Source organism: Danio rerio, chromosome 16 (assembly GCF_052040795.2).
Source record: "Danio rerio strain M-AB ecotype USA chromosome 16, GRCz13ab, whole genome shotgun sequence".
In the NCBI taxonomy this organism is placed as follows: domain Eukaryota; kingdom Metazoa; phylum Chordata; class Actinopteri; order Cypriniformes; family Danionidae; genus Danio; species Danio rerio.
In genome coordinates this window covers 32,764,944-32,790,972 of record NC_141036.1, presented here as the reverse complement: position 1 = coordinate 32,790,972, position 26,029 = coordinate 32,764,944, and the positions used below count along the sequence as shown (strand labels likewise).

Sequence of the window (26,029 nt, the reverse complement as noted above, 5' to 3'; positions counted from 1 at the left end):
CAAAGTACTCCCAGGTACAGACAGCCTGTCTACACACTGGAATACACAAAAGGACCTAATCGGCGTGACGTAGCTTAAAAATTTGTTTCAAACCAGAAGAACGAATTTGCTCCAAAAACTACCAAAAACAACCAATTTTCATTTTTTTTGTGAAATATATGTGTCCTAATAATGTTTTTAGCAGCATGGGACACATATACGACTGTCAACAGCTCAAAAATGTGTCTTGGTGTTTCGTGACCCTTTAAATATGCTCTATTTCCTTCTTTCCTCAAAAATGTATCTGGGTTTTCAGCATAATCAAAAGATAGGATAATATAACAATCCAAAATGTATGAAAACACATAAAGAATGGTTTCAAATTCCATTTTAATGTCAGATCTGTGTAAAATAGGCAGGGGCACACATCACAATACATCAATCATGGACTGAAACATTGATCATTTCCTTCCAGAGGTGAAAACATGACAAGATGAGATTTTAATATGAGTTCAAAACTGTTCTTGAATTATCGTCCATAGTGAAAAACACTGAAGATCAATGATTGAGGTAAAACATTAATATGAAACCAGAAAAGAAAATATTTTGTGATTAACATGCTCTGAATGCAACATGTTAGCAGCAGTTTGAAAAAAAAAAGATGAAATAAGTGTGCCTACTTCATCCAACATTATCTAGCTATGCATTGCTGAAAACCTACAGTCTTTTTTCCCTTTAGGTTTGGAAAATGAGCAATTCCTTCCTGCCCGACAGCATGACAATTAACTATTTTGACAAAATATATATACAAAACAACCTGAACTTCAGGTTTTAAACATTTTGGAGCCAGTGTACACACAAATTATCAACTTAAAATGTCCCATTATTGCACTTAACATTTATACCTATTAATTCCCCCTCCCCTTATCTTTGTACTTACAGAGCAATTCCTTTACAAGCTTTAAAATGCAATCAGTACAATCATTGACAAGGCATGTAGACATATGAGGCAATGCCATGATGATATTGAACACAAGTAGATGAGGGAAGCCCATTCCCAATAAATGAACAATCATTTTATTTGTTATTTTTTGGAAATAGGCAAATTTTTGTTAAACACTTGAGTTTCACCAATGTTTAATTCATTCAGCCAATCTACCATTCTGGAAGTAGCACTTTTAGGGTGCACTCACAATATGCTATCCGAACTGTGCCAGAGGGACAATCACGCTTTGTCACGGTTTAAGACAACTGTACATAGTGTGAGTACACCCTTAGCGTAACTTAGCATAAATCATTGAATCAGATTAGACCAGAAGCATCTTATAAAATAGGAATTTTGCTAATTGTCTTACTTAAAGCTTGACTCTCCTGTAGTTACATTTTGTACTAAGACTGACAGAAAAATGTTATGAAAAGCTGCTTAAATTTTAGCGGCTGGTATGGCTAGGAACTATATTCTCATTTACCTAGCTGGGATTCTTTTTAATCACTGCAAAATCTATATAAAAAGCCTATTTAAAAAAAGTGTTCCTTTAACTGCTAGTATTCAGTCTATAACTGGTGTTTTTTTTTATCCACTTTTGACCACTTTTCTAATTTTTTTCACATATGTGATTTTTACTTCAAATTTTTTGATCTTCAAACCAAACTTACAATTTCAGATGACAAAGTTCAAACCCTGGCTGGTTTGCCATTTGAATGAATGTGTTTTTGACTACCTATGAAAGTAATCAAAAGTAAACAAGCCCAAAAAGTTTCAGCCCTGGTTTAAACCTGTATTTGGCATTGTCCATTTGTGGTTGGATCTACAAAAACACATCTAATAGCAGATGTAAACAGGGTCTAAGAATCTAGACTCTAGTCAGCCACAACACACAAAATGCATCCCTCCATCATCATCAACAAGCTGCGTTCTTATCTGTAACATTCAGCTCCTTTTATGACTATATGAACTGTACTGCAGGTGACATTAACAATTTGCATATAGTATGTGACATTATATGTGACTTTGTTGAATGTTTTCTTGAAACATTCTGTTAAAATGCTCATATACACACAGCAGAGTGTGAATGTTGGTGTGAACATTTAAATTATCGTTTTGTGTGTACAAAAAAAAATTCTAATTCGAAGCGAGTTTTAAAATCTCTCTCTGCTGTAAACATCAAACATGGATGCCAACAGTTTGATTTCGATATTTAAATAATAAAACAAAAAAAGGTCTTGAAAGAGGAGTGACTCCATATTTAGACGCAGTGTAAATGCAGCCAAAGTAAGGTGAATTGCGGAATGATCCAGATCTTGTTTTGAGCTGGTGATTGAGATCAAATATTCTTGAGTTCCACTGATACAGTTAAACAGTATGTCCTCGGAAATCCTCATCACAACCATAAAAAAAGAAGTCAATGGAGTTGATTGGACAATGAGATCTTGATGTTTTTGGACTGTACTGATCAGCCTCTAGTCAAGTGGCTCATTGGATCTTGTGTATATTACAGCTCTATCAGTGTGCAATGCTCAGAGTTCTTGCTCTTATCCGTCAATTTAAATAAATGTTTTTGAGTGGAACTGTGGCCCAGCTCACAGATGGCAGTCCAGTGTGGGAGCTGTAGTTTATTTAGAGGCTTTGATCTGTGTTCTTCAGCAGATACTGAACTCTTGAACGCAGCTCCTCCACTGTCTTCATGGAGATTCAATCCATGGCCTCTTCGTTCATTTTTGGTCATCTGGTCTGCTCTCACGCGTCTGTGGATTTTTCTGCGGTCAGCTGCTCGCGGTCTGACACGTCATCATCTTTGGGTGGCCGCGCGCGATCGAAGAAGCCACACTGAAGAAAGAGAGCAGGTGGGGGAAGAAAAAATAGCAGAATATATAAATATGATCCCCAGCATGACAGACATGATTCATTGCTTCAAATGTTTTGTCTGGTGGAACACTTGCACAGATGTGCTCTCAGACATTTACGAGATTCACTCAGAGGACTACAATTAAATGTCCAATTATAGATATGCTGATTGACCAGATTTTTTTTTAGCAGCAGTACAAAACCAGGGTTGTATTGTGCAACCATTTCAGTTGTATCTGCAACTGAAAAATAAAAGATATACATTTTTGCCAGTACTTCCTCTAATGTGTAAGCGCTGCACAATAATTTTTTTTTATTAAAAACAAATTGTTTGTTCAATTTTTTTAAAACTGAGCTACTATTTTTTTTTATCTTGACGTAGAACCCAGAGTACTCATGATAAACTAGATAAATTAATCATTAATAAAGTTAGTGAGCTACGTTTACATTAATCTTGTGACATAAAACCCAACTCCCCGAATGAACACGTACATTTGAATGTACTGTAAAAAATTAGCCTAGAGCGCTCTCTGCTGTTTAAAATTAAGCTCAAAATTGATTCAAGAGACAATATAGTGAAGCATATTGAAAATCTTGGAATTGACGAAGAATCGATTTCGTTAACAAATTTTCACCACAATTCTAAAATAAACATGCAGTTCCTTTGCTTTGTAGATGAGTAGCTGATATTAGTAAGGCAGTGAATATATGTAATAATTAGAGTTGGGTAAGTTACTTTACAAGGTAATCGATTACAAATGACTGATTACTGGAAAATTGTAATCTGATTACATTACTAATTACTTCATGTAAAAAGTAATCAGATTACTAATTACGTTACTTTTAAAACATAAAATAAACCTATAAAATACAAAATAAACTGCAGCTCTTTCAGTGATTTCATATTCACAGATTTAATCAATTAACAGATTGATCACAGCAGCTTGACATATTCAAAAGACTTAGAGTTCACCCAAAACTTAAAATTCTCTCATCATTTACTTTATCCTATCCTGTTTGTCTTTTTTTTTTTAAAACACAAAAGAATACAGTTAGAAGAAAACTGGGTACATGTAACCACTGACATTCACAGTATGAAAAAGGACAGCAGTGTTTGGGTGTTCTGTGTTTGTCTAAGGTATTTAGTCTACCTAAATGTCTATATTCCAAAGTTTGAAACTGACTGGTCAGTTCTTGTCACGTGACTCACGATTTTAAACTTGGAGCACCTGGGAAATGCTTAACTAACAGTAATCAAATAACACAAATGTAAAATGTAATTCGCTACATTACTCCGTTTTTCAAAAATGTAATTAGAATACAGTTACTGTGGAACACATTACACCCAACTCTGGTAATAATATAGATGCATCAATGTATTGGCTAATGACTAGGCCCACCCAGAATCTGCGCGCGCAGAATTCCGCAGATTTTTAGCCCATCCTTAATTCTGTTTATTTACTGGAGTAAATGTGTGTAAATCTATTATTCAGTTTTTTTAATTAATTTTAGTAATATTATTGACTAATATGAAAATGTTCATCTGATTTATGTTCAATGCAGTTTGTACGTTAATATTTTCTGTCTTTTACTAGATATATTACTTGACAAACTTGCTTTATTTACCAAATAAAGTGAATCTTGGATTTGCATTTTAAACATTAAATAAAAGTTAAAAAGATATTATTTTTTATTTCTTATATTAAGGTTTTAGTTTTGATACTCTCAAAATAATTCCGCAGAAATCCGCAGACTTTTACCAAAATTCTCAGCAGAAATAGCAAAAATCATCTTCAGATTTTGTCTGGCCCCACTAATGACTGGTACCCACCAATAATAGAAAATATCAGTATCAGTTAATTATCTGAGCCGGTACTTTGAACTATATTGTGTTAAAATTGTGTAGTGTTTTAAAAAAACATCTCTCGAGTGGAAGAACTTGAATTGTGTGACAATGGCAACAAAAGTGCTGATTTTGAGCTCTAAATTGCTACAGTCTTCTGAGGTGGAAAGTAAAAAAAGGTGGAAATGCAAGCTCTTAAGGACAAATTCACACTGCACCAATGCCATGGGGTTTTTGAATGACCATAGAGAGTCAGGAACTTGGTTTAACGTTGACCATAACTCAACTCATAACTACACCGATGCTTTTGTAGTAAGTAAATATATTATGTAACACAAATTAATCAAATATTACAAAGTATATTTACATACAAATATTACGTAAAAATTACAAAGCTTTTTGAAAATAAGAATAATTAATAAAGAATTAAATAATCTCTTCACATTTGTAAATCACTAATCAAATAAGTACATTTATGAAAACTCATAATAAAGTTATATAAAGTGTTAAAGAAAATTGGTAACAAAAAACAATAACAAAACTGTATTACATACTATTCAGTTGAAACGAAGCATGATTTCAGATCTTGTTTTAATATTAGATAGTTTATTAACATTTCAACAACCAATGACACCACAAGAGGGGGCCATTACATTGTATTCTGAGTAGAACGAATCTGTGTTTTCCCTTACTCTTCTAATCCATTTTATGTGACACTATCTGAAAAGTGTATAATGGCCCGTGTTAAACTCAAATCTTGAGCCACAGCTGCTCTAAAACCCCCTTTCCAACATCCGATTGATATTTTCCTCTCTCTCCCACACACACACACAAACACACACACACACACACACACACACACACACACACACATCACTCTTCAAATATCGTTGTGTTTGTGTGAATGTTGGCCAATTAGGGTAGGTCTCCTCCACAGGGACCCAATCAAGAGCCTGAGAACAGCCCTGCAGACAAAACACTGATAACATCCAAAATGGCTCATTAATGCCCAAATGCAACAGTGTTCCCTATCTCTCGCTATCCCCCAATCTCCTTATCTCATTTGCCAATTTTCATCTAGTTCTTCAGGGTTCCCCATTCCTGTTTTCACTTCACTTCCTCCAACCCCCCTCTCCACTTCCTTTAGCATCTCCTTCTCTAGCTTTATCTCCAACAGCCATCTAACTTGACCCCTGTAGTTTCATTGTTTTGCTATTTCACTGAAGCAGAGATGCAGTTGGAGACGCATTTCACTGAAGATGTAACAAGTAATGCCAACATCAACGTAAAACACTCTGATAACGTGTATTTCCGTTTTTATGTTTTTAAAACTTTCTACTGCTCATAGAGGCAAACATCTAAGTATACAGTGAAACTCTGTTGCGATTTAAAGGGCACCTATGACAAAAATCATCTTTTGGAAGCTATTTAGACAGAACTGAGTGTAGGTTTAGTGTGCCCATGGTCATACTGAAGTGATATAAGCACAAGTGTATTTTTTTAAATTTCCTGACGAACTTAAAATAGGATTCAAATCTCTCTCATTTTGAGGCCCTCTGCAATGTGAGGAGTGTAGCTTCCCCGCCCACCAAATTGTTTGACAGCCACGTATTAACATGTCTCCATAGTAACTCTATAGTAATCATATCCACAAGGCAGGATGTGCGCAAAGCAACCAGGATTAAAAGATCTGTTCAGCTCTCTGTGATCATCTGCACTTCCAAAATGAGTTTTACAATGTTAAAACAAAAAGGTGCCTGTTTGTAATAAAGGCAGTAAAATGCCTGTGTGATTTATCACTACAGACGGATGTCAGTAAAATTATAAAAGAAGACCATTCAATCCTGGTTTGTTTACCATACCTGATTAATAACATAACAAATATCCATACAGCAGAGGATATTAATGTGCATCCACGTGTGTGTGTGTGCGTTCGCGTGAACTTTGTAACGCCATTATGTGTGATTGTTCCAGACAAGCTTGAATTTACTCTACAATAAATACATCAAATAATCAACCCAGGAAGCAAAGAATTCTGGCCCAGATTTGGCCTAAAGCTGGCATAGCAGGCCTTTGTCCGGCCAAACATGAGAACTTAGCCCAGAGGCAGAGACTTGGCCCAGATATAGTCCACATTTGGCCCTTGTATGGAGTGCAGACTTGGTCCATTCATGTACCGTAATTCACGGCCAGATCTGGGCCAGAGAAGTTTTGCTTTGTGGGGAATAACTTCTTACTGTAGTACTGTCTCATCTGTCACTGTGCTGTTTATCTGACATGAGACGCAGCAGGAAATGGAGACATGCGTCAGAGCAATAGAAAGTGATCTCTGGGGTTCTGACAAGCACATGGGAACGGTGGGCGGGGAGAAGTTTGCATTAAAGGCACAGGCAACAAAAAATGCTACAGTGTGCTAAGAGTTCAAAATGCCCATGTTCTGAAAGGTATAATAAATAATCTGATGGGTGTTTTGAGCTGAAACTTATGAAAAGACTTCTCTTAAATCTTGAAAAAGGGGTAAAATAGGTGCCCTTTAAAATATCAGTTTTCTATTTAAACATATATATTTTTATAATGTAATGACAAAACAAAATTTTGAGTATCATTATGCCAGTCATCAGTATCAGATCTTTTATGCTATTTAGCGATCAAGAAAAATATACATATTATTACAGTACATCAATGTTGAAAAATGTTGAGCTGCTTAAACAATCCAAGTGAATAGGAAATTTACATGGATAACTTATATGTATCATCACACTTCCCCAGCTGATTGATCACATTAGGAATAGCTAACATCAACATGCAAACTATGTAATAAAATTTGCACTACTCTGCACAGATTGGTGAGAATCAAAATTCATTTGAATGGTTTAATTTTTTGTTTACATTTGAGTCAAAGAATTTTTTAGAGAGGTGATTTTGGGAGTCTTTTTTCAATATTCCATAACCATAAATATTTTCACAAATTGTATTTATGTATTTATATATATATATATATATATATATATATATATATATATATATATATATATATATATATATATATATATATATATAGAGAGAGAGAGAGAGAGAGAGAGAGAGAGAGAGAGAGAGAGAGAGAGAGAGAGATGGTTACGGCTCATTGTTGGAGAAAACTAACATATAAGCATAGACATAGACACAATGTGTTATATAGATATATTGATATATAAGATATATTGTGACAAAAGAAACACTTAAAAGTGTGTTGTGGATCTATTCTTTACATTAGACTAACATTTAATTAAAGCCAAACAACCTTAAAACCATAAAATTGACAGGTGCATAAAAAAGTTTTACTTGTCTTGCTTTAATACTTTGTGGAAAACATGATGCATTTTAGAATCATTTGATTGATAGAAGGTTCAAACAGCATTTATTTGAAAAAAATAAAAAAAATAAAATAAACAAATAAATAACCAACAGTATCATAAACATGTATTTTCAGTCTTTTTTATGACCTACCTTCCACATTGCTAGGCTAAGCACTGCCAGCACCAGCAGTCCCAGCAGTATAGCCAGAATTATGACCCACAGGGGAATGGCAAAGGAGACGTCAGGAATGGCCCACACCACAAACGTGCCGATCTTAAAAACACAAGCGAACACAAACACAGAGGTCATTAATATTTCACTAGAACTGATGTAGCTACGATATTAGCACACGTAAATCAGACTGGCAGCTCATTTTCCGTTATCATCTCTCATCTCTGAATCATCTTACGACTAAATGTAACAGAAGCTCCTTCAGAAAGTTTTGTTTATTGCTTTTTCCCTCTATTTTTGACAGTTTTACATGGTACATAGAGTAGAAATTGGGAGTCTTAATGATTTGCTTACAGCACTTAGCTAAGAAATGCTGACAATGCTGTTAATAGACATCAAGAGGGTTTTTTAAAAAGTACTGTGGCACTAAAAGGATATAGCTATCCGTTACACTTTTAAGAATAATAAGATATGTTTAGAATAGTACTATTGAACTAAGTAAAAAAAACATTGTAGTTTATTATTTTGTAATATTCAAAAGTTTGGGGTTAATTTTGAAAAATTGTTTGTAAATTGTTTTCATTCATTCATTCGTTTTCCTTCAGCTTATTCTCTGATTTATCAGTGGTCGCCACAGCGGAATGAACCGCCAACTATTCCTGCATATGTTTTACACAGTAGATGCCCTTCTAGCCACAACCAGGTACTAGAAGACACCCATACACTCTCATATTCAGACACACTCAAACACTACGGTCAATTTAGTTTATTTCATTCACCTATACCACATTTCTTTTGTCTGTGGGGAAAACCAAAGCACCTGGAAGAAAACCCACACCAACATGGGGAGAACATGCAAGAAACACACAGAAACGCCAGCTGGGACTCGAACCAGCAACCTTTTTGCTGTGAAGTGACAGTGCTAACCACTGAGCCAATTTGCATTATTAAAATGTAGTTAATTTCTGTAAAAGCAAAGATACTTTTTAAGCAACTGCATCTCCGGTCTTCAATGTCACATGATCCTTTATAAACTTATTGGAATATTCACTTTAATATATTGATTTGGTACTCCAGAAATATTTCTAACACTGCAACAAAAATGTTGATCTTACTTGGAAATTTTGTCTTGTTTCGAGTCCAAATATCTAAAAATTCTTAAAATTAGATGAGTTTTCTTGGTAGACAAAATGACATTAGATAATTGGCCTTGTTTTCAGAAAAAAAAAACTTCCAAATTAAGTGTATTTTGCTTAAAAAAAGTAAAATAATCTGCCAGTGGGGTGAGAAAAAAAAATCTATTTTAGAATAGAGGGGTAGCAAAATAATCCTGATATAAGAATATTTTTCTTACCCCAAAAATACACAAAATTGTATTGTTTTTACCCTGAAAACAAGGCCAATTATCTCATGTCATTTGTCTACAAAGAAAATTGATCTAATTTTAAGAATTTTTAGATATTTGGACACGAAACAAGACAAAAAAAGATAACCATTTTTGCAGTGTATATTTTATTAATGTTATGAACAATTGTGCTGCATAATTTTGGTGGATACTTTGATGAACAACAGCTAACAATAATATTATTATAAATGTCTTTACTGTTAATAATGATCGATTTAGTGCATCCTAGCAGAATATAATAATTCATCTCTTAATATTTTTAAAAACAGTAGTGCATACTGTGGCACATTTCTTTAGTGATAAAATTGATTAAATTTGTTCCCGGAACATTTCCTGATTTAGCTTATGATTATTTCCACCCTTTTCTAAACAGAAAGTATTGACAGTAAGCAAAAAAGCAATGTTACTTTCCTTTAGACTAGTTAAAAGCTCCATCTTGATTCGCAGAGGGCTTCAGAGTCAATGCTTGATGGAGGGTGTGTCTGAAATTGGGGCTGATGCTATCATCATAGCAACATCAGCCAATGAAATTAGTCCACAATTGGCTACTGTCTGAGCTAGGGTATTTGCTTACAGCAATCTAATTGACTGATGCTTCAGTAAGCGTCTGAAAAGTTGAGAAGTTCTCAACTTCTGCAGCAAGCAACACCGATGAAGCACCACTGACGGATCCACAATTCAGTTCGGCAATGCTTGACGTCACCCATTCAAAGTGAATGGTAAGTGTTGGTGCTGATGCCCTGTGTGAATGGGGCGTTACCCTGCAAGCATTTTTTGTTTTTAAAAGATGTCTAATATTTGTCTTGGCTATAACAAGGCTAAATTTGGGCTGTCAGTGAAAATTTAATAGACGTCTAAGAATAGGCCAAAACTAGACTAGTCATCGAATAAACAGAAATGAATGACTACACATATAAAGTCTAATTTGTCTATTTGACGACTAGTCTAGTTTTGGTCTAATCTTAAACGTCTATTAGGTTTCACTGACAGCCCAAGTTTAGCTTTGTTTTAGCCAAGCTGTCTATTTTTAGATAACTATTAAACACAAAAATTGTTTGCTGGGTATGGTCAGAATATACTTTATTATTACATATTTTGCACTATTTAGTTTATCCACCAGGTGGCAACACTGAACCAAGCTGTATTTATACAATCGGAATAAAAGAAACAACAACAAACTACTGAAAATGATAAAAACAACAGACACCCAAGTTGATGAGTGCATGAGTAAGGGGACAAAGTTTGTCGATCATTGTTTTTGTAAGCGTACATAAAAAAACTAAGTATGCTTTGGGTTTAAGTAAAAAAAATCTTGTCTTTCAGCCACATCGTCTGTTGTTTTCTTCATTAATCTGTGCCCACACAATCACAATTGTATTACTCACTGATTTGCTCTGGCGTGGGAGTGTCTCAGCTTTGATGCGATAAGGCATGGCTGTCACTTGAAAGGACACTGTGGAGTTTAGCGTGTAGTGGTCATTCCTTCTCTGCCAGAGGAAAGCAATGGATTAGCGCAAATACAACACACATGGAAACATCTCAGAATAGACTCCGACCCCCTCGCCGGAGAGGAAAATGTCAGATTAGCATTAACAGGACGCACATGGCGGGTGTCTGACAGTGCGCTGGGTTGTAATGGCTTCAGCATGAATGAGGCTTAGTGAGAAGCAATGGTCAAAAGAGCAGCAAAACAAAAACTTAAAGCACTTCCTTTAAACTAGGATCACTCTCGCACATACACACGTCAGCGAACGTGCTTTTATACATGTGTCTGCTTTCTGTGGACGTTCCTCTGGAGGTGAGATGAAAGGCATTTTGTTCAGATGATGTCATGGTTAACAATGTCACATGACTGAGGTGTTTAAGGTGTCTAACTGTACCGGTGATGTCATGTCCTGTGACACCAGGAGAACATCTGAGCACCAGTTAAACACTTTGTTGTGTTGAGAGAGGAACTCTCACCATGAACACTGTGCTACATGGAAATTTCGAACAATTGGCTTTCTGTAATCAATTACTAATCCTCATGTTGTTCCAAACTGGAGATCAAAGTCAAAAAATGTTCTTTCTAAATTTAGACTACATATCAGGCATTTTTAATTGTATACATGCGCACACCACATGATTTGATAAGTGTGGCACATCTCATGCTGCAAATTTTATTAAAATTATCACCACAGATGATCTTAAGCCAAGGGTCATCTCTGACATTTCAACAGGTGAAGTAAACACTTGTTAACTAGAACGTTAGCAACTTTCTATGGTTAGCAGCTTTCTATGTCCAAAAGCTTAGGCAGCTGATTTGTTGCCTCGCTGCCCTATCAAGCAGACTCTGAAGGCAGCTTCTGTGCATGAAGGCACCTCATAAAACTGATTTCAGATAAACGTCTGAGACAACATGACAATTTAATCATGTACAACAAAAAAGATTTGGTCGTAGCCAAAGGAATATCTGCTTACTACAATACTATCTTCTCATTAGAAATGCCATCAAAAGTGGAAATTGTTGGTAAAAACGTACATTTCCACAGAAAATCACACTCAAATGGTGGATAAAAATGCCATGTTTGTTATTTTATGGACTGGAATGTGAAGGATATTAAAGGCTGCAAGGGATGCATCTGTGCTACCTTCGAAATCATACAGGGATGGAGTTTAGGCCATGCCTAAACCAGGGCCGGAGTGGGACTCCTTTTCAGCCCTGGAGTTTCAAGCCTTGGACTGGCCCACCTCAGTTCACAACTGACTATATTAAAATAAGGTCATTTCCAATTCATTTTCTAATGATACTATTACGTCTTTTTCAAGAAAACAGCTGCTTTAGAACTTCAAATGTTCAACAACCCTAACAGTATTATATGGCTAAACAATAAAAATGATTTTAAAAAATAATAATAATAAATAAATAAAAATAATTACTCAGGAGAGATTCGAACATGGGTCGTCGACGTCATAACAAAACATGATGACCACTGGACCACAATGGCACTGGTAATTACTTTCTAATGATGGCTTGATCTTTTTCTTCCCTTTTTAGAGTTCTGATCAAGTTATGTCAGATTTATTAATGTAGTGAATCATCTGATTTATATTGAGCAGGTGTAATATTCATTAATATTAATTATTTGAATTCTTATTTTCACTAAGGTGCCGCTGTTAGGGGTTGAATTATATTACATCATCATTAACCTGCAGGCTGCATTTTGCTCACGGGGCTGCGAAAAAATAAATAAGAAGAGCGGAGCTGCGGCAAAATGAATAAAAAGAGTATATATATATATATAGTATTATTATAGTATATAGTATTATTTTTATAAATATATCAGAAAATGTCTACGACTTGCACTTAGGAACATTCTTCAAAACTTTTTTAGATTGTATTTTATAGAAATATCTAAAATTGATTAATTTAATTAATTAAACACAACAGTGGACTTCTTAATCTTAAATATTCTTAATCTTAAATTAATTAATCTAACTTTAAATATCTTAAATGTGGCTCCAGTGTGACTTCTTTTCTTTGCAACAGAAATCAAACAATGCGTTCAGGGGGTTAAAATGTCTTTAGAGATCTTAGACTTTCATTGTGTGAAGGATAAAAAAAATTAAATATTACTCAAAAACAATCCTAATTTATCTTTCACAGTCGAAAGCAAGTTATTCAGCATTAAAACAACACAAGGGAAATAAAGTTTATTTTAAATGTTTCCCCCTATACTTACTTCAGTTGCTAAATTGTGTTGTACATTTACATTAAGATGAACTCTGCTCACATCTCCTGCATCAGCAAATGTCTGTCGCCTCAAATAGCAGACTTTTGTTGAAATTGAGTTACTGCCGGTCAGTTTGTTGCTGCAAATCAGAGTCAGTGTAAACGCAGCTTAATAAGAGCCTTTGATCCGTCAGTGATTTAAGGAGTGAAAATCACCAGCTGGACATTACAGAGATACTGCGAAGATAACATCTAAAAACACTGAGACACTTTGTCAATGTTTATACACAACAGTGGACTCCACGCTGCATCCCGCTCTGTTATTACATTCAGTGCATCTCGGATGAAAAGACCAGCAGATGTTGGGCTCTGAGGGATGTTTTTTTCTTATTCTGTTTTTTTTTAAATGACAGTACACTCATTTAGTTTTCTGTGTAATTTACCCCTCCTTGTGCCACATTAAACTGAATTCCACAATAGAAAATAGCATATTTTGAAAACTCTTCTTAATATTTTTAACTAAACTAAAAGTTATTAGTTTCAGTATTACTTTAGACCCCTCCACTCCTATATATGCAAGTTTCCAATTTTTAGTTGCTCACAATTTAGGGCATTTTCTAGTTTTGGATGAAATGGGGAAAAACGAATTGTGTTCTCAATTTTTGTTTAATCTCTAAAAAATAAATTTTTATAGAATGTTCTAAACCAAACAACACTGAATCCCACTGATTTTAAAAGCCCTTACAGTACATACTTCAAATATAATTTCATAGAATAATAGTAAATCATAGATTAAAAACTAAAAGGACATTTGTGTGATATAGTACAAACCTGTAAGAAGGTGTGAGCCCAGAGTCGAGATCTGAACTTGATCACTGCACTTTGCCCTCGATCCAGACGGTCCACTACACACTCCACCATCAGACAGTTGATATTCGAGCAGTTCTAAACAAAAACACACACACAATAAGAGAAAATGAGATCTAATTTCGCATCCTTCGCACTCTCTTAAGAAACTCTGATAGTCTCTTCCTGTTTGTGGAGAAAGAATGTACTAGTGATGTACAAGACTAGTCAAATAAACAATACTGCTTTTGCTTTACTTTTTTATGTTTTGATTTATATGTAGGATTTAAAAAATACCACATTTGAATTACTGGCACATAAATTACTGTTCAATTTTAAATATGGGTTGTGTGTGTGATGTACAGTATATATTAGTGATGTACGAGACTAATCAAATAAACAATTCTGCTTGAGAATTGAGGCTTGAGACTTCCAGTCTTATTCACTTCTGTTCATTTTTAAACATTAAAAACAGCTCGTTATGCTGCTTGATGTTGCAAACTGACATTTTCTTATTACATTATTCTGCTTTGTCTGTATAACCATGCAAACACTTGTTTGTAGAGCAAGTAGTTTGACCGTTTTCTGTAGTTTATTATTCCTAGTTATTTCTCCCAAGGGCAGCTGAATCAGAAGTTCTAAAACAATCTCAAAAACGAGCGCACTTCCACACTGAAGAATTAGGACAATATGCACAGCTGGCATTTTTTCAGCCATTAAAAAGGTTAATGTGACTACTTTCATTTTATTTATTTTTATTATTTATTATTTTTTATTATTATTATTTCTTATTTACTTTCTACTTTATTTTATAAGGTTCCTTTTACAGCATTAACGTTGTAATGTAATTAAAGTATAATCAGTTCAATAGACTTCATCATTTAGTTGTTCAGGTGTAAAATTAGATGAAAGACTGTTTACACGTAAACACCTTCAGGAGCAGCTGGTGAGCACAGAAACTCCAGTAGTAAAATAAATTTCCTGAAGACATGGTGCAGAACAATGGAATTTAATGTCATTTAGTGCTTCTTGTCAGACCCACTTGATATGCTATATCCATCAGGCGGTGAAGATCATTGATCACAAAACAAAACAAAACAAAACAAAACAAAAAACTAAACAAAACAGATCTTAAACCAAAACCTTAGAATGACCAAGAGGTGACACTAAATAGAACGTTCCATTGCAACAGCAGCACTCAGCAACAGCTCCACATTTCGCCATTTTGGAGTGAAAATGATCGACTGTTCAATGGATCCTATTGCTGTCGCAATGGCAAGCAGTTGCTTTGTTTTTTATTTGTTTATTTTATAAGCACATTAAAGCTGAGATACAACCTGAAAGATGACAATACAACATTTACTATGACAATCATCAGCACTTTTAATAGTTTATTTTTCAGACTTATAATATGTTGTTGTTCAATTGGAGTTTTCATTCCAACATGGCCACCGCGCCATCTAGTGGGTGTTTCCCAAATTGCACTAGAGTGTCGCCTCTTGGTGATTCTATGCTCTTTGTCTTAAGCACAGAGATTTTGTAATGGCATTACAGTTCGCCGGAAATATTCCCTATTAATTATTATGTGTGAATAGCAGACTTTAATGTAAAGCAGTTTAATCTAACTTACACTTCATTAAACAATATTTATTTATTTGAAACATAAATTCATTAAATGTGGGAATTCATTCATTCATTCATTTTCTTGTAGGCTTAGTCCCTTTATTAATCCAGGGTCACCACAGTGGAATGAATCGGCATCTTATCCAGCACATTTTTACGCAGCGGATGCCCTTCCAGCCGCAACCCATCTCTGGGAAACATCCACACACACTCACATACACACTCATACACTACGGACAATTTAGCCTACCCAATTCACCTGTACCACATGTCTTTGAACTGTGGAGGAAAACGGAGGAAACCCACACAAACGCAGGAAGAACATGCAAACTCCACACAGAAATGCCAACTGAGCCGAGGATCAAACCAGGGACCTTCTTGCTGTGAGGTGACTGCGCCACTGCATCGCCTAAATGTGGGAATACTGAATCCTATTGAATTCTACTACTACTGCAACTACTACTACCATTACTACTACTACTAATTAAAATATAAAGATCACATTAAATAAGAGAAAATCTGTTATCTGTTAATAAAATATATTTGCACAATATTACACTTCCCAAAAATTGGAGGGCATGTTAAAAAATCTAAAATTCATTTACAACATAAGCATCTTGACCTCATTGTACCAGATATGCTGTGTGTGTTAAAGCCTCACACTTGATTGTGAGCGATTTAAAGTATTTACATTTTCATTTTTGAGTGCTGATGTGCATGTAATATGAATGCCATCGGTTTGACTTGACCTGTGCTCCAACCTATCTTATAACCTGTGGCGAGATGGACTATGATTATGAAAACCATCTGTCCCATGAGCACACACAAATCCCCTAAAGAGACAATAAGCATAATATGGATGAGCTGTTAGGAGATTTACAGGTGAACTCGCCCTCTGAGGTCAACACAGGTCCCCAATACATGTCAAGTTCAACATATGAGTCAATCTGTCACATGTAGGAGATGGTTTTGTGTGTTCAGATGGGTTGTTTGTGTTTGTACCAGTGTTTTGCTGTTGTAGCTTTGGCCTATAGAAACAGATCGTCTTCGGCGGGTCACTCCGCTGCTGTTCCTCAGGAAGCCCAGTAACTCTGGAGTGTCCTGAAGAGTCGAGGTCTACAAGCATGCAGAAGAAATACAGAGATGCAATTAATATCATACAAAAACAGTGTGTGTAGAAAATAATAAAATCTGTAATATTTTAGTATTATTTAGTAATGCTCATTCATTCATTCATTCATTCATTCATTTTCTTTTTGGCTTAGTCCCTTTATTAATCTGGGGTTAGCGGAATGAACCGCCAACTTATCCAGCATATGTTTTATACACAACCCAGCACTGGGAAACACTCCTTCACACACCTGTACCCAATTCTTTGGACTGTGGGGGAAACCAGAGCACCCGGAGGAAACCCACGCGAACATGGGGAAAACATGCAAACTCCACACAGGAATGCCAACTGACCTAGCCAGGGCTCGAACCAGCAACCTACTTGCTGCGAGGCGATTGTGCTACCCCCTGCGCCAACATGCTGCCCTATTTAGAATTGTACTATTTATAAATATTTTGGTTTTTAAAAATTATTTTTTCTTAATTGTTATTTTGCATTTAAAATTTAAGTTACACATTTGTCATCTTATCATGTGTTTACTTATAACAACTATATTTAGCTTAAATAAATTACTTTAAAATATTCGCTCAAATTAAATGCAATTTTTAGTTCAGTTTTAGGCCCAATCACAATTCTGTCCCTTAGCCCTTCCCCTACCCCTCATATTGGGCATTCACATAAAGGAGTAGGGGTGTCCCAATTCTCTTTAGCATGAAGGCGTAGAAGGAGAAGGGCTAAATAGTCCTTGAAACTGAAATTTCTCAGGACTAAACTCGAAACCAAGGGGTACAAAAATTTCACAAATTACATTATCTACAATGCAGTGTGGCTGCACATGGAAGTCAGGAGATGCACAAATTAGTATTTGTTGTCATTTTTGCTCATTTTTACAACAAACAAGCATATGTTTTATTAAATTCATAACGGTGTTCATGTTTTACAGTCATGCTTTTAAAAAAATATTTTAAAAAAAGCTTAATTTTGCTATCTATAATCCATAACTCTATAATCCTCTACTCTATAGTCCCACGGCAAACTTTTACATCAGTCACTCAATGACACTCGAATACCCTGTCAGAAGAGTCAAGTGGCTGGGAATGAACTTTTTACAGTGTCTGGTATTACGTAAATGTTAATGTTGTTTTTGTGTGCTTAGATTAGGGGTGCCCAAACTTTTTCATAGGAAGGCCAAAAAAGCAAACATTACAGACAGTCGTGGGCTGAAGATAAATATATCAAAATATTTTACATTAAAGTTGCCATGGGTAATTTCCCAATTTATTTTATAATATTAACAAATTATTAGAAAACGTCACTTTGAATTGTATTAACGAATGCAGTAGCTTTTTAAAGTATACAGCGAAGTTCAATTCTGAATACACTGGTCAAGCAGAATCTGTTTTTGATTTGCTCACCAAAGTCCTGTGCATTGTCCTCTATCCGTCAGGTGACAGTATGTACATTTTAAACTAAATTACAGCATTTCAAATTAAAACATTTCTATTCAGTTAGCATATTTGTAGCTTAACAATAAAACAAACAGATAAAAGATTATATCAAATTTGAAATGGCAAACCAAAGGTTTCCATGGGCTAACTTAGGCCCACGTTGTCACGGTTTATGGGTCTGTGTATTCTTCCTGTATGTTATGTGTTATGACGTATGTGTTGTGGTGTGCCTGTGTGGGTGGGTGTGTCTGTTGACCTTTTCATGGTAGCCTGCATTCTGATCAGCTGACCTAATCAGAGAGTCCCAGCTGATGCCTGTTTTATGGGCAATATAACAGTCTGTGTTTCACTGTTGGTTATCAGTCCGTTGTTGTTTTTATGTTCCTGTCTGTGTCATGTCCAGGTATTCTCTCTAGTCTTGACCGTTGGATGACGTGTATCTATTAGACCTGTGGTAGCTCTCCGTCCTGGACATTCAACAAGTCTCTATCCCTTTGAGCACTTTAAAACTATATTTACTGTTGCACTTCATTAAACTGTCTTTCATTCGCAGTTGGATTCTCCCGGTTTCTTACATGACACACGGGCCCTAGATTGGGCATCTCTGCTTTAGATGACTATGGCCACTGTCTAAATGCAGAGTACAGTTACAAACTTATTGCCACATTATATTATTATATATGCCTTTAGTGATTTTCTGAAGATAAATACCAAAAAAATAAAAAATCTGGAATCACTACAGCAGTCGTGATCATCTGATCTGAAATGAAAAAAGAAATTGCGATAACATATGATGAGATGTGCAGGTGTTATAGTCTCATTTCTTAGGGGTAAAATTTGAAGCCCTTCTCCTTCACACTCTGTTTTAAGGGCCAAGAGGAAGGGGTAGGGGTAAAAAAATAGAATTGGGATTCACCCTTAGTCTGTCATTTTCAGCCTAAACTTGCTTTTTTCTTATACCTAAAACTTTTGGAATCGTCTTTGGACGTTGGGGGAAACTTAATTATTTTTATTATTATTAATAATAGTAATAAACTACATTGTGTCAGGAAATCACAATAATATATTATAAAATTAAACTGCCATTAGAAAAAAAAATATAACATCATAATATTTATTAATATTTAACCTTAAGTTAAAATGGATAAAAACATAATAAAGAAGTTAGTCACTAATATTGTGAAATGGAGTTGTCGCTATGTAAAGTAGTCAAAACGCCAGACACTGCGGTTCTGGGCCAAAATCTCCCTCCTGTAAAGTTCACAAGAAAAGCTCTAATATCAGCCCAGGTGGTTAAAATTCTGAACTCAGCATGAACGCAGATCAGTTACAAGGAGAAGAGACTTCATGAGGACGCCGTGATGCTTCAAAATGACTGCATGTGAAATCTGAAGAGCGATAATAAAGACCAGTCGAGAGAGCAGAGGGGTCAGCATTAGTCCAACACTCTGATCAAAAACTAGCCGAGCTTAGCAGCCCCCATTTTACATTTATTTGAAACTCATTAGTAAAAGCACAGAAACTTGAGATTGATAACAGCAGAGGACACAAAAGTGAGAAATACTGATGGAGAACGACTAACATCAATTGTTAAATCATCAATGTTTTCACATAAATTAGCATGTAATTAGTATATGTTTTACACAAATTAGTGTATTGTTTGCACAAATTAGTTGCATATAGTCTGCATATCATCAAGTAGCATATGTTGGTAACCAGAATTAGCATGTTGGTAGCAAATATTTGAATTAGCATATATAAAAAATTGGTTTAAAGAGGTTTAAACCTTGATTTTATGAGAACAGTTGATGAGTATTGTAATCAATAAACTTTATATCTACAAAATGTTAATGACTTAGCCCAGTAAGTTTTATTATTTACTATTAAAGTGTGTAGGAGAACTTAATATCTTCATTGTTTTTATCATGAATTGTGATGCTATGAATTAGCATGTTGCTAACATGACTTTACCACAAATTAGCATGTAATTAGCAATTATCATCAGGATTGTGTCACTTCGATCTTGTTAATTCTTGTTTTGGTGGCAGAATCTGGACACTAGCCCTGTCTTGTCTAGTATGTTGTGCTCGACTTGAGTTTTCTCACTTCCTGTCATTGTCTGTCATTGTCATTTCTCATATTTCCTGTCAATGTCTGTTTTCGTCTTTGTATGAGAGCCATCTTGGCTGGACTCAGGCCGCGTGAGGTCCAGGCATGCTCAGGACGTGCGCTCTCGTCCTGGTGTGTTTGTTATTTTGCTCGCGGCATGATGTTTTAGTACTCAGAGCATCAGTCTAGTTGGTTTTGGTTTCTGTTGGCGCTGGGATCGGAACATGCATGTCGCATGCGTAAGTTTAATATCATGTTGTCAAAGTATGTGGCTCTGTGTTTACATTGTGGCCATGTGATTTAGTATTGCTTCATGTGAACACGAGGTTAATGAGTTCTCTCACTGGCTGCGTATTTTAGTCCTGTTTTACATGAGCACATGGCTTGTGTTATCTCTGTGTCATGTGCTCTTCTGTCTATTGTCTAGTCACACCCTCCTTATCCAATTAGTTTATTCAGTTCACTTGTTTGTTAATTCTTTCTGCTTATAGCTCCCTCTTGTCTGGTGTCCGGTGCCAGTTCGTTGTCAATGCTTTCCCTATGTTCCAGCGCCAGTCCTGTGGTGCCCTGCCTAGTAAGCCCAGTCAAGATTTTGCCTTTTGTTATAGTTTTTTCGTCTCTGGGTGTTTTTTTTTTTTTGGCATTTTTGTTTTATTTCATAGTTAATAAAACCCATATTTTTTCCTGCATTCGAGCCCTTGCTCCTTTCCCTAATAATTATTAACATGTTGCTAGCATGAACATGTTTTAGCATGAATTAGCATGTTGCTATAACGTTTAGAGCTTTGTGACAGTGAAGAACACAAGTGAGAAGTGTAAATGGGATGAGAAAAGGTGTAGTCCGGTGGTCATTTTTATTGATGCAGTATTAATTCTGGATGCAGGCTCATTTCTGTAAACCTGCAGCACAGGACAGAGAGTTTACCTCCAACTCCAGTGGGTTGAGGGAGCTGTTGGTGCTGCAGTGAACCGGTCCGTCAGTAATGACCTGAAGTGCATAGAGAAGGTGCTCTTCACGGTAGCGACTGGGCCAGCCCACCTCCAGCACTGTCCTGCTTATTGAACTCGGACCTTTGTTATGTAACTGGGAACAAGAAGAGACATAATAAATAGAGACATACATAAACTATAGGTGATAAAACCAGCATAAATTAGCATCTATTTTTATTACTTCTGTAAAAAATATGAAATTTTACTTATAAACTGATGTATATTGAATATTTTCAGAGGATACTGAATATTTTCATATATTAATATTTTCAGGAATTAACATTATAATAACTATAATGATTATAATCATTAGGGATTAACAGAAATGCACTGTTATGAAAACTGATGAAAACTAATTTAAGATTACAGCTAAAAACCTATAAATGGGTGAAAATAAAAAAGGTATACTCTGTTTTGTAAATAAGCACAATATACAACTCAACAAATTAACTTTTAAAGCACTGCAAACTTACAATGTACTTAAGTACAATAATTTGAGGAAATTACATGGTTAAGATTAAGTTTAGATGGCTGGGTCAGGGTTAATATCTTAGTATTACACAATTATTATTAATAATAACAATTTTAGGCTATAATGCAGACAGTGTAATAAAATACAGTGCATATTTTTGCAATTTCACTGTAAAATAAAGTACTATAGCCTACTATAAAAAAACTGGTACATTTTGCCAAATACATTTAATATGAAATCATTAAACACCCTAGGCTAGCATTAGCATTAGCGCTTGGACAGAACATGGCATAGCTGAAGCTGCTTGTAACTCAAACCATCTGTACAGCGTCTGGCCAACATTACAGCCAATTAAAAAATTAATAGCCGCAGGACAGATGGCATTTAGTGAGGCCCTTGTGCAGCAAAAAGAGGTCAGGAGTCTCCAGAAAAACAAACAACAAATAAATAGCTTTCCAGAAGTTGGCTTTTGCTAGCTTAACGCATTATACTCCATAGGGGAAAGTTTATTGCTGTTAGCGTAGCAAATTGCTAATAATAGAAAAGCGTTTGACTTTTTTTGTTAGGACAGAAAAGTGGATTGTTGTTAAAAAAATATGCTGAGTCATCTTGTGCCATTTCTGTATGTCCACTTCTGTATGCGTGACTTTTATTAAAGGTGTTTACTATTGAACCAGGTCTTTTTTACAGTTTGCATTGCAGTTTACTAAACATTTAACAAAACACGTTAGTTTTAGTATTTGTATAATTGCTCTCATATTTTTCATTATATTGTATATATATTTAGTTTTTGTGTCTGTTTATTTCACACCTCATATATGTGCTGAACCTGAGGACCGACTTCATCCTCTCTCACAGGTTTCTCTTTGGGCTCCCATCGAGGGAAAGGCAAAACAACCTGAGCGGGATGAGACACACTGAGGAAAAAGAGAGAGAGAGAGAGTTTTCAATACAAGCAAGAACTGTAAGATGCAACTGTTTAGCATATACATTCTTATACATATTAGTCAATAAACATCATTCAAAATCCCTTTTGAATTATCAATGTGGCAGATTTCTATACTTTATATAGAAATATATAGTATATAAACTGGGGATTATATAGGAATACACTGTTTATTAGTTAATTCTTCACAGACTACCCCACAAAAACAGATATTTGTAATTTTTTAAATAATTTTATTTATTTAAACTCCATTTTGAACTCTCTGAGCAGTCTAATAGGGAAATATTGGTTATTTTTCTTTGAAATTGGACTGGGGCAACTCATTTCTCCTCAGTGAGACAGAAAGAGCCAGATAAAGAGAAATACTCACCCTCTTATCTCCACCTCTGCTCTTGCCACAATGCTTAGAGTCAAATTCACTGGGACACTTCTTGAGTTGTCCTTGTTAGAGCTGTTCAGAGAGAGAAAAAAATGTAATTGCAATAACAGTCTTTACTCATATTAGAGCCAGTTTATGCTGTTTTGGATAGCTTGTACAGCAGTGGTCACCAACCTCTTTAAGCCCAAGAACCCTAACCTCAGCTTTGCTAAAAAGGCAAGATCTACTCATTAAAAATTAACAGCAATCTTGATCGATGAGTTGGCGAGCACTGTTTTAGAGTGTAATAAAATCATTTTTGAATGGTTATTAATCTTTGCAGATCTTTTACACAATGAAAACATTTAAAAAACATGTGCTGTTTGTTCAAACTATTTATGTAAAAGGAAATAAATCAACACAATACTTGACCCTTTGGGGAACTATTTAATTTATAAAAACAGTTACAGTAAGTTAACTTAATCGTTTTGTGTTGGGACAACATGAAGGAATTGTTAGCAAACCAGCATTTTGCTCCCTAAAAAATCAACCCAAACTACAATTCTTGTTTTATTTCCTTCACACTCTTATATAAGAAAAGTATCATATTTGCCTAATGACAGTCTATATTCGTCACTGGCTGACCATGAACAATGTCTGCTTTGAGTCTCAAACATTACTTGCAAGAGAGGCCTGGAAGTCTTTGACTTGTGTTGCTGGCATGTCAAAAAGATGCTGTTTTCTGAACTGCAAAAGCAAATCAACTTTACACGCACATTCAAAGGATGAGGAATTGGGATCAAATAGATATTATTAAAACCATTGTCATTGTTATTGTTAATTTCAATGCACTTCACATGGCATTTTATTTCTCACATAAACATGAAATACATGAAATAAGTAGTAGACCAATCACAATGTATGGAGGTTTCATTAATTAATTCATTTTCCTTTGGCTTAAGGCTGGTTTATACTTCTGAATCAAGTGATCGGCGTGACCCGCTGTTATGATCACCAGCGATCGAGCAGCTGCAGATCATTGGGAAACTCGCAGTTCGCTTAGGAACTACTAATCCACCAGTATATGGACTACAAGTTCCAAACACGTTACGGACTGATTACAGGTACTTTAAATACAGCATGCACACACACATCTTTGCTGAGTCTTGTTATATTGTTACTATGAACATTACGATGTGTTTCCCTTGCCTTGCTGTGTTTTGACTCTCGCCTTGTTTGCTTGTTTATGTTGCTTGCTGCCTTTACTGACCATTCAACTGTTTAATGACTACAACTACGTTTAATGACTCTTGCCTATCTGTTTGTCCCTGCTGACTATTGCCTACCTAGCCATCTTGTTAATAAACCTGCATTTGGATCCTCCATAGGTTTCATAGAAGGTTCTTCATGTGTGCATCGTGTCTTAAAATATTGAGCAGATCCATGTGTAAGCCGGAGGCAGGAGCATCTGTGTTCAGTGAATGTGTCTGTCCTTTGAGTGTGTAAGGACAACAACAGCATGAACAGAGAACAATACTGTTTTCATCTGAGTGTGTCGCTGTCCTGAAATTCCCCAAGTGCACTGTCTCGCCGGTCATTGTGAAGTGAAAACCACAGCCTCCCCACCAGCCACACACACACACACCGGTACCCCAGATGAGCCTCTGTCTCACTTTACATCATGACAATGAATGAAAATATTATAGAAATGGTTTTCACCTTGGACAAACACAAATGAATTGTGCGTTTTCAGACATTGTAAGAAATGTCACAAAATGAAGCACAAAATTGGTTTCTAAAGCATTCTAAAGCAAATGTTTGCATTTATCAGTTTTCCAAAATGCCACAGCAAAAACTACAGCAACCAGCTAAAACTCAGACTAAGGTAAGTGAACACATATCAACCTGGTGATCTGTCTTTGCCAGAAAAGAAACATAAAAGAAAAACATAAAAAAGAAACATAAAAGTCTGACAATTGGAACTTTGATCTTGTGGAATAACTGGGGCTCACTAAAATGCTGTGTTTACTATATGCCATAAAACTCACTCTTTGTAGCTTTGTAAGATTTGGTTTCATACAGGTCAGTGTCTGCTACTTTTTTTGCCTTTGAATATGTGTGCCTCTGTTGCCTAGCAACTTCCTGCTAACATAAACATAACTTTCTGATAGCAAAAACATAAGCTGTGTCTCATTTCAGAAGCTGCATCCTCCAATGGATGCATTCAAAGGGCACTACATCATCGCAGCTCCTTCAAATTGCATCCTTCATTTTCCAGGTAATGAAGGATACAACCGGGGGATCCTTTGCATCCTTGAACATCCCAAGATTCATTGCATGCTGTTAATGGCAGAATGTTTGTAAAAGAAAACTCTGGATTAAATGTATGAATACGGTTTTATTTTAATTGGATTAATTTAAGTGTTAAACAAAGAGAGCATGACATACTAAAAATCAATTTTTTAGACAAAGCTATAATGAGACACAGCTATAGTTTTATTTCAGACAGCTCTTAAAAAAACAAATTCAGTGCTCTGACAAAAAAAAAAAAAAAAAACATTGCTCTCCTGCTTGGAAAATGAAAGTGAGGTGCGCAAAAACAAAAACATTGTTTTTTTCAGGATAATGACTTAATAAAATGTGACGACACATATTCAAAGCTTAATTCTAATATCACAATAGAAGGTTTAATGTAAATATGATGTGACAATATATAATGTGTTATACGAGAACGGTCAGAAGGACTGCTATGGCGTTACTAGTATATAGAGAATTGTGGTAGCTCCGGAGTTAAATGATAACATTTCACATTATTAATGTTTTACTTCATTT

The 26,029-nt window shown here is 35.4% G+C and overlaps 1 protein-coding gene across 1 annotated transcript in view; it reads right to left on the bottom strand.

The window, feature by feature from the left end:
* Positions 1 to 354: 354 nt before the first annotated feature.
* Positions 355 to 26,029, bottom strand: part of itga8 (integrin, alpha 8) — a 143,030-nt gene continuing 117,355 nt past the window's right edge. The window contains exons 23-31 of the mRNA XM_087287148.1: positions 23,210 to 23,290; positions 22,705 to 22,810; positions 21,357 to 21,515; positions 16,766 to 16,879; positions 14,126 to 14,239; positions 10,968 to 11,069; positions 8,157 to 8,279; positions 1,589 to 2,806; positions 355 to 1,533 (exon numbers count right to left, since the gene is read on the bottom strand). Coding sequence (XP_087143274.1) covers positions 2,717 to 2,806; positions 8,157 to 8,279; positions 10,968 to 11,069; positions 14,126 to 14,239; positions 16,766 to 16,879; positions 21,357 to 21,515; positions 22,705 to 22,810; positions 23,210 to 23,290 — 889 coding nt within the window. The 3' untranslated portion in view covers positions 355 to 1,533; positions 1,589 to 2,716. The remainder of the gene's footprint in view (positions 1,534 to 1,588; positions 2,807 to 8,156; positions 8,280 to 10,967; positions 11,070 to 14,125; positions 14,240 to 16,765; positions 16,880 to 21,356; positions 21,516 to 22,704; positions 22,811 to 23,209; positions 23,291 to 26,029) is intronic.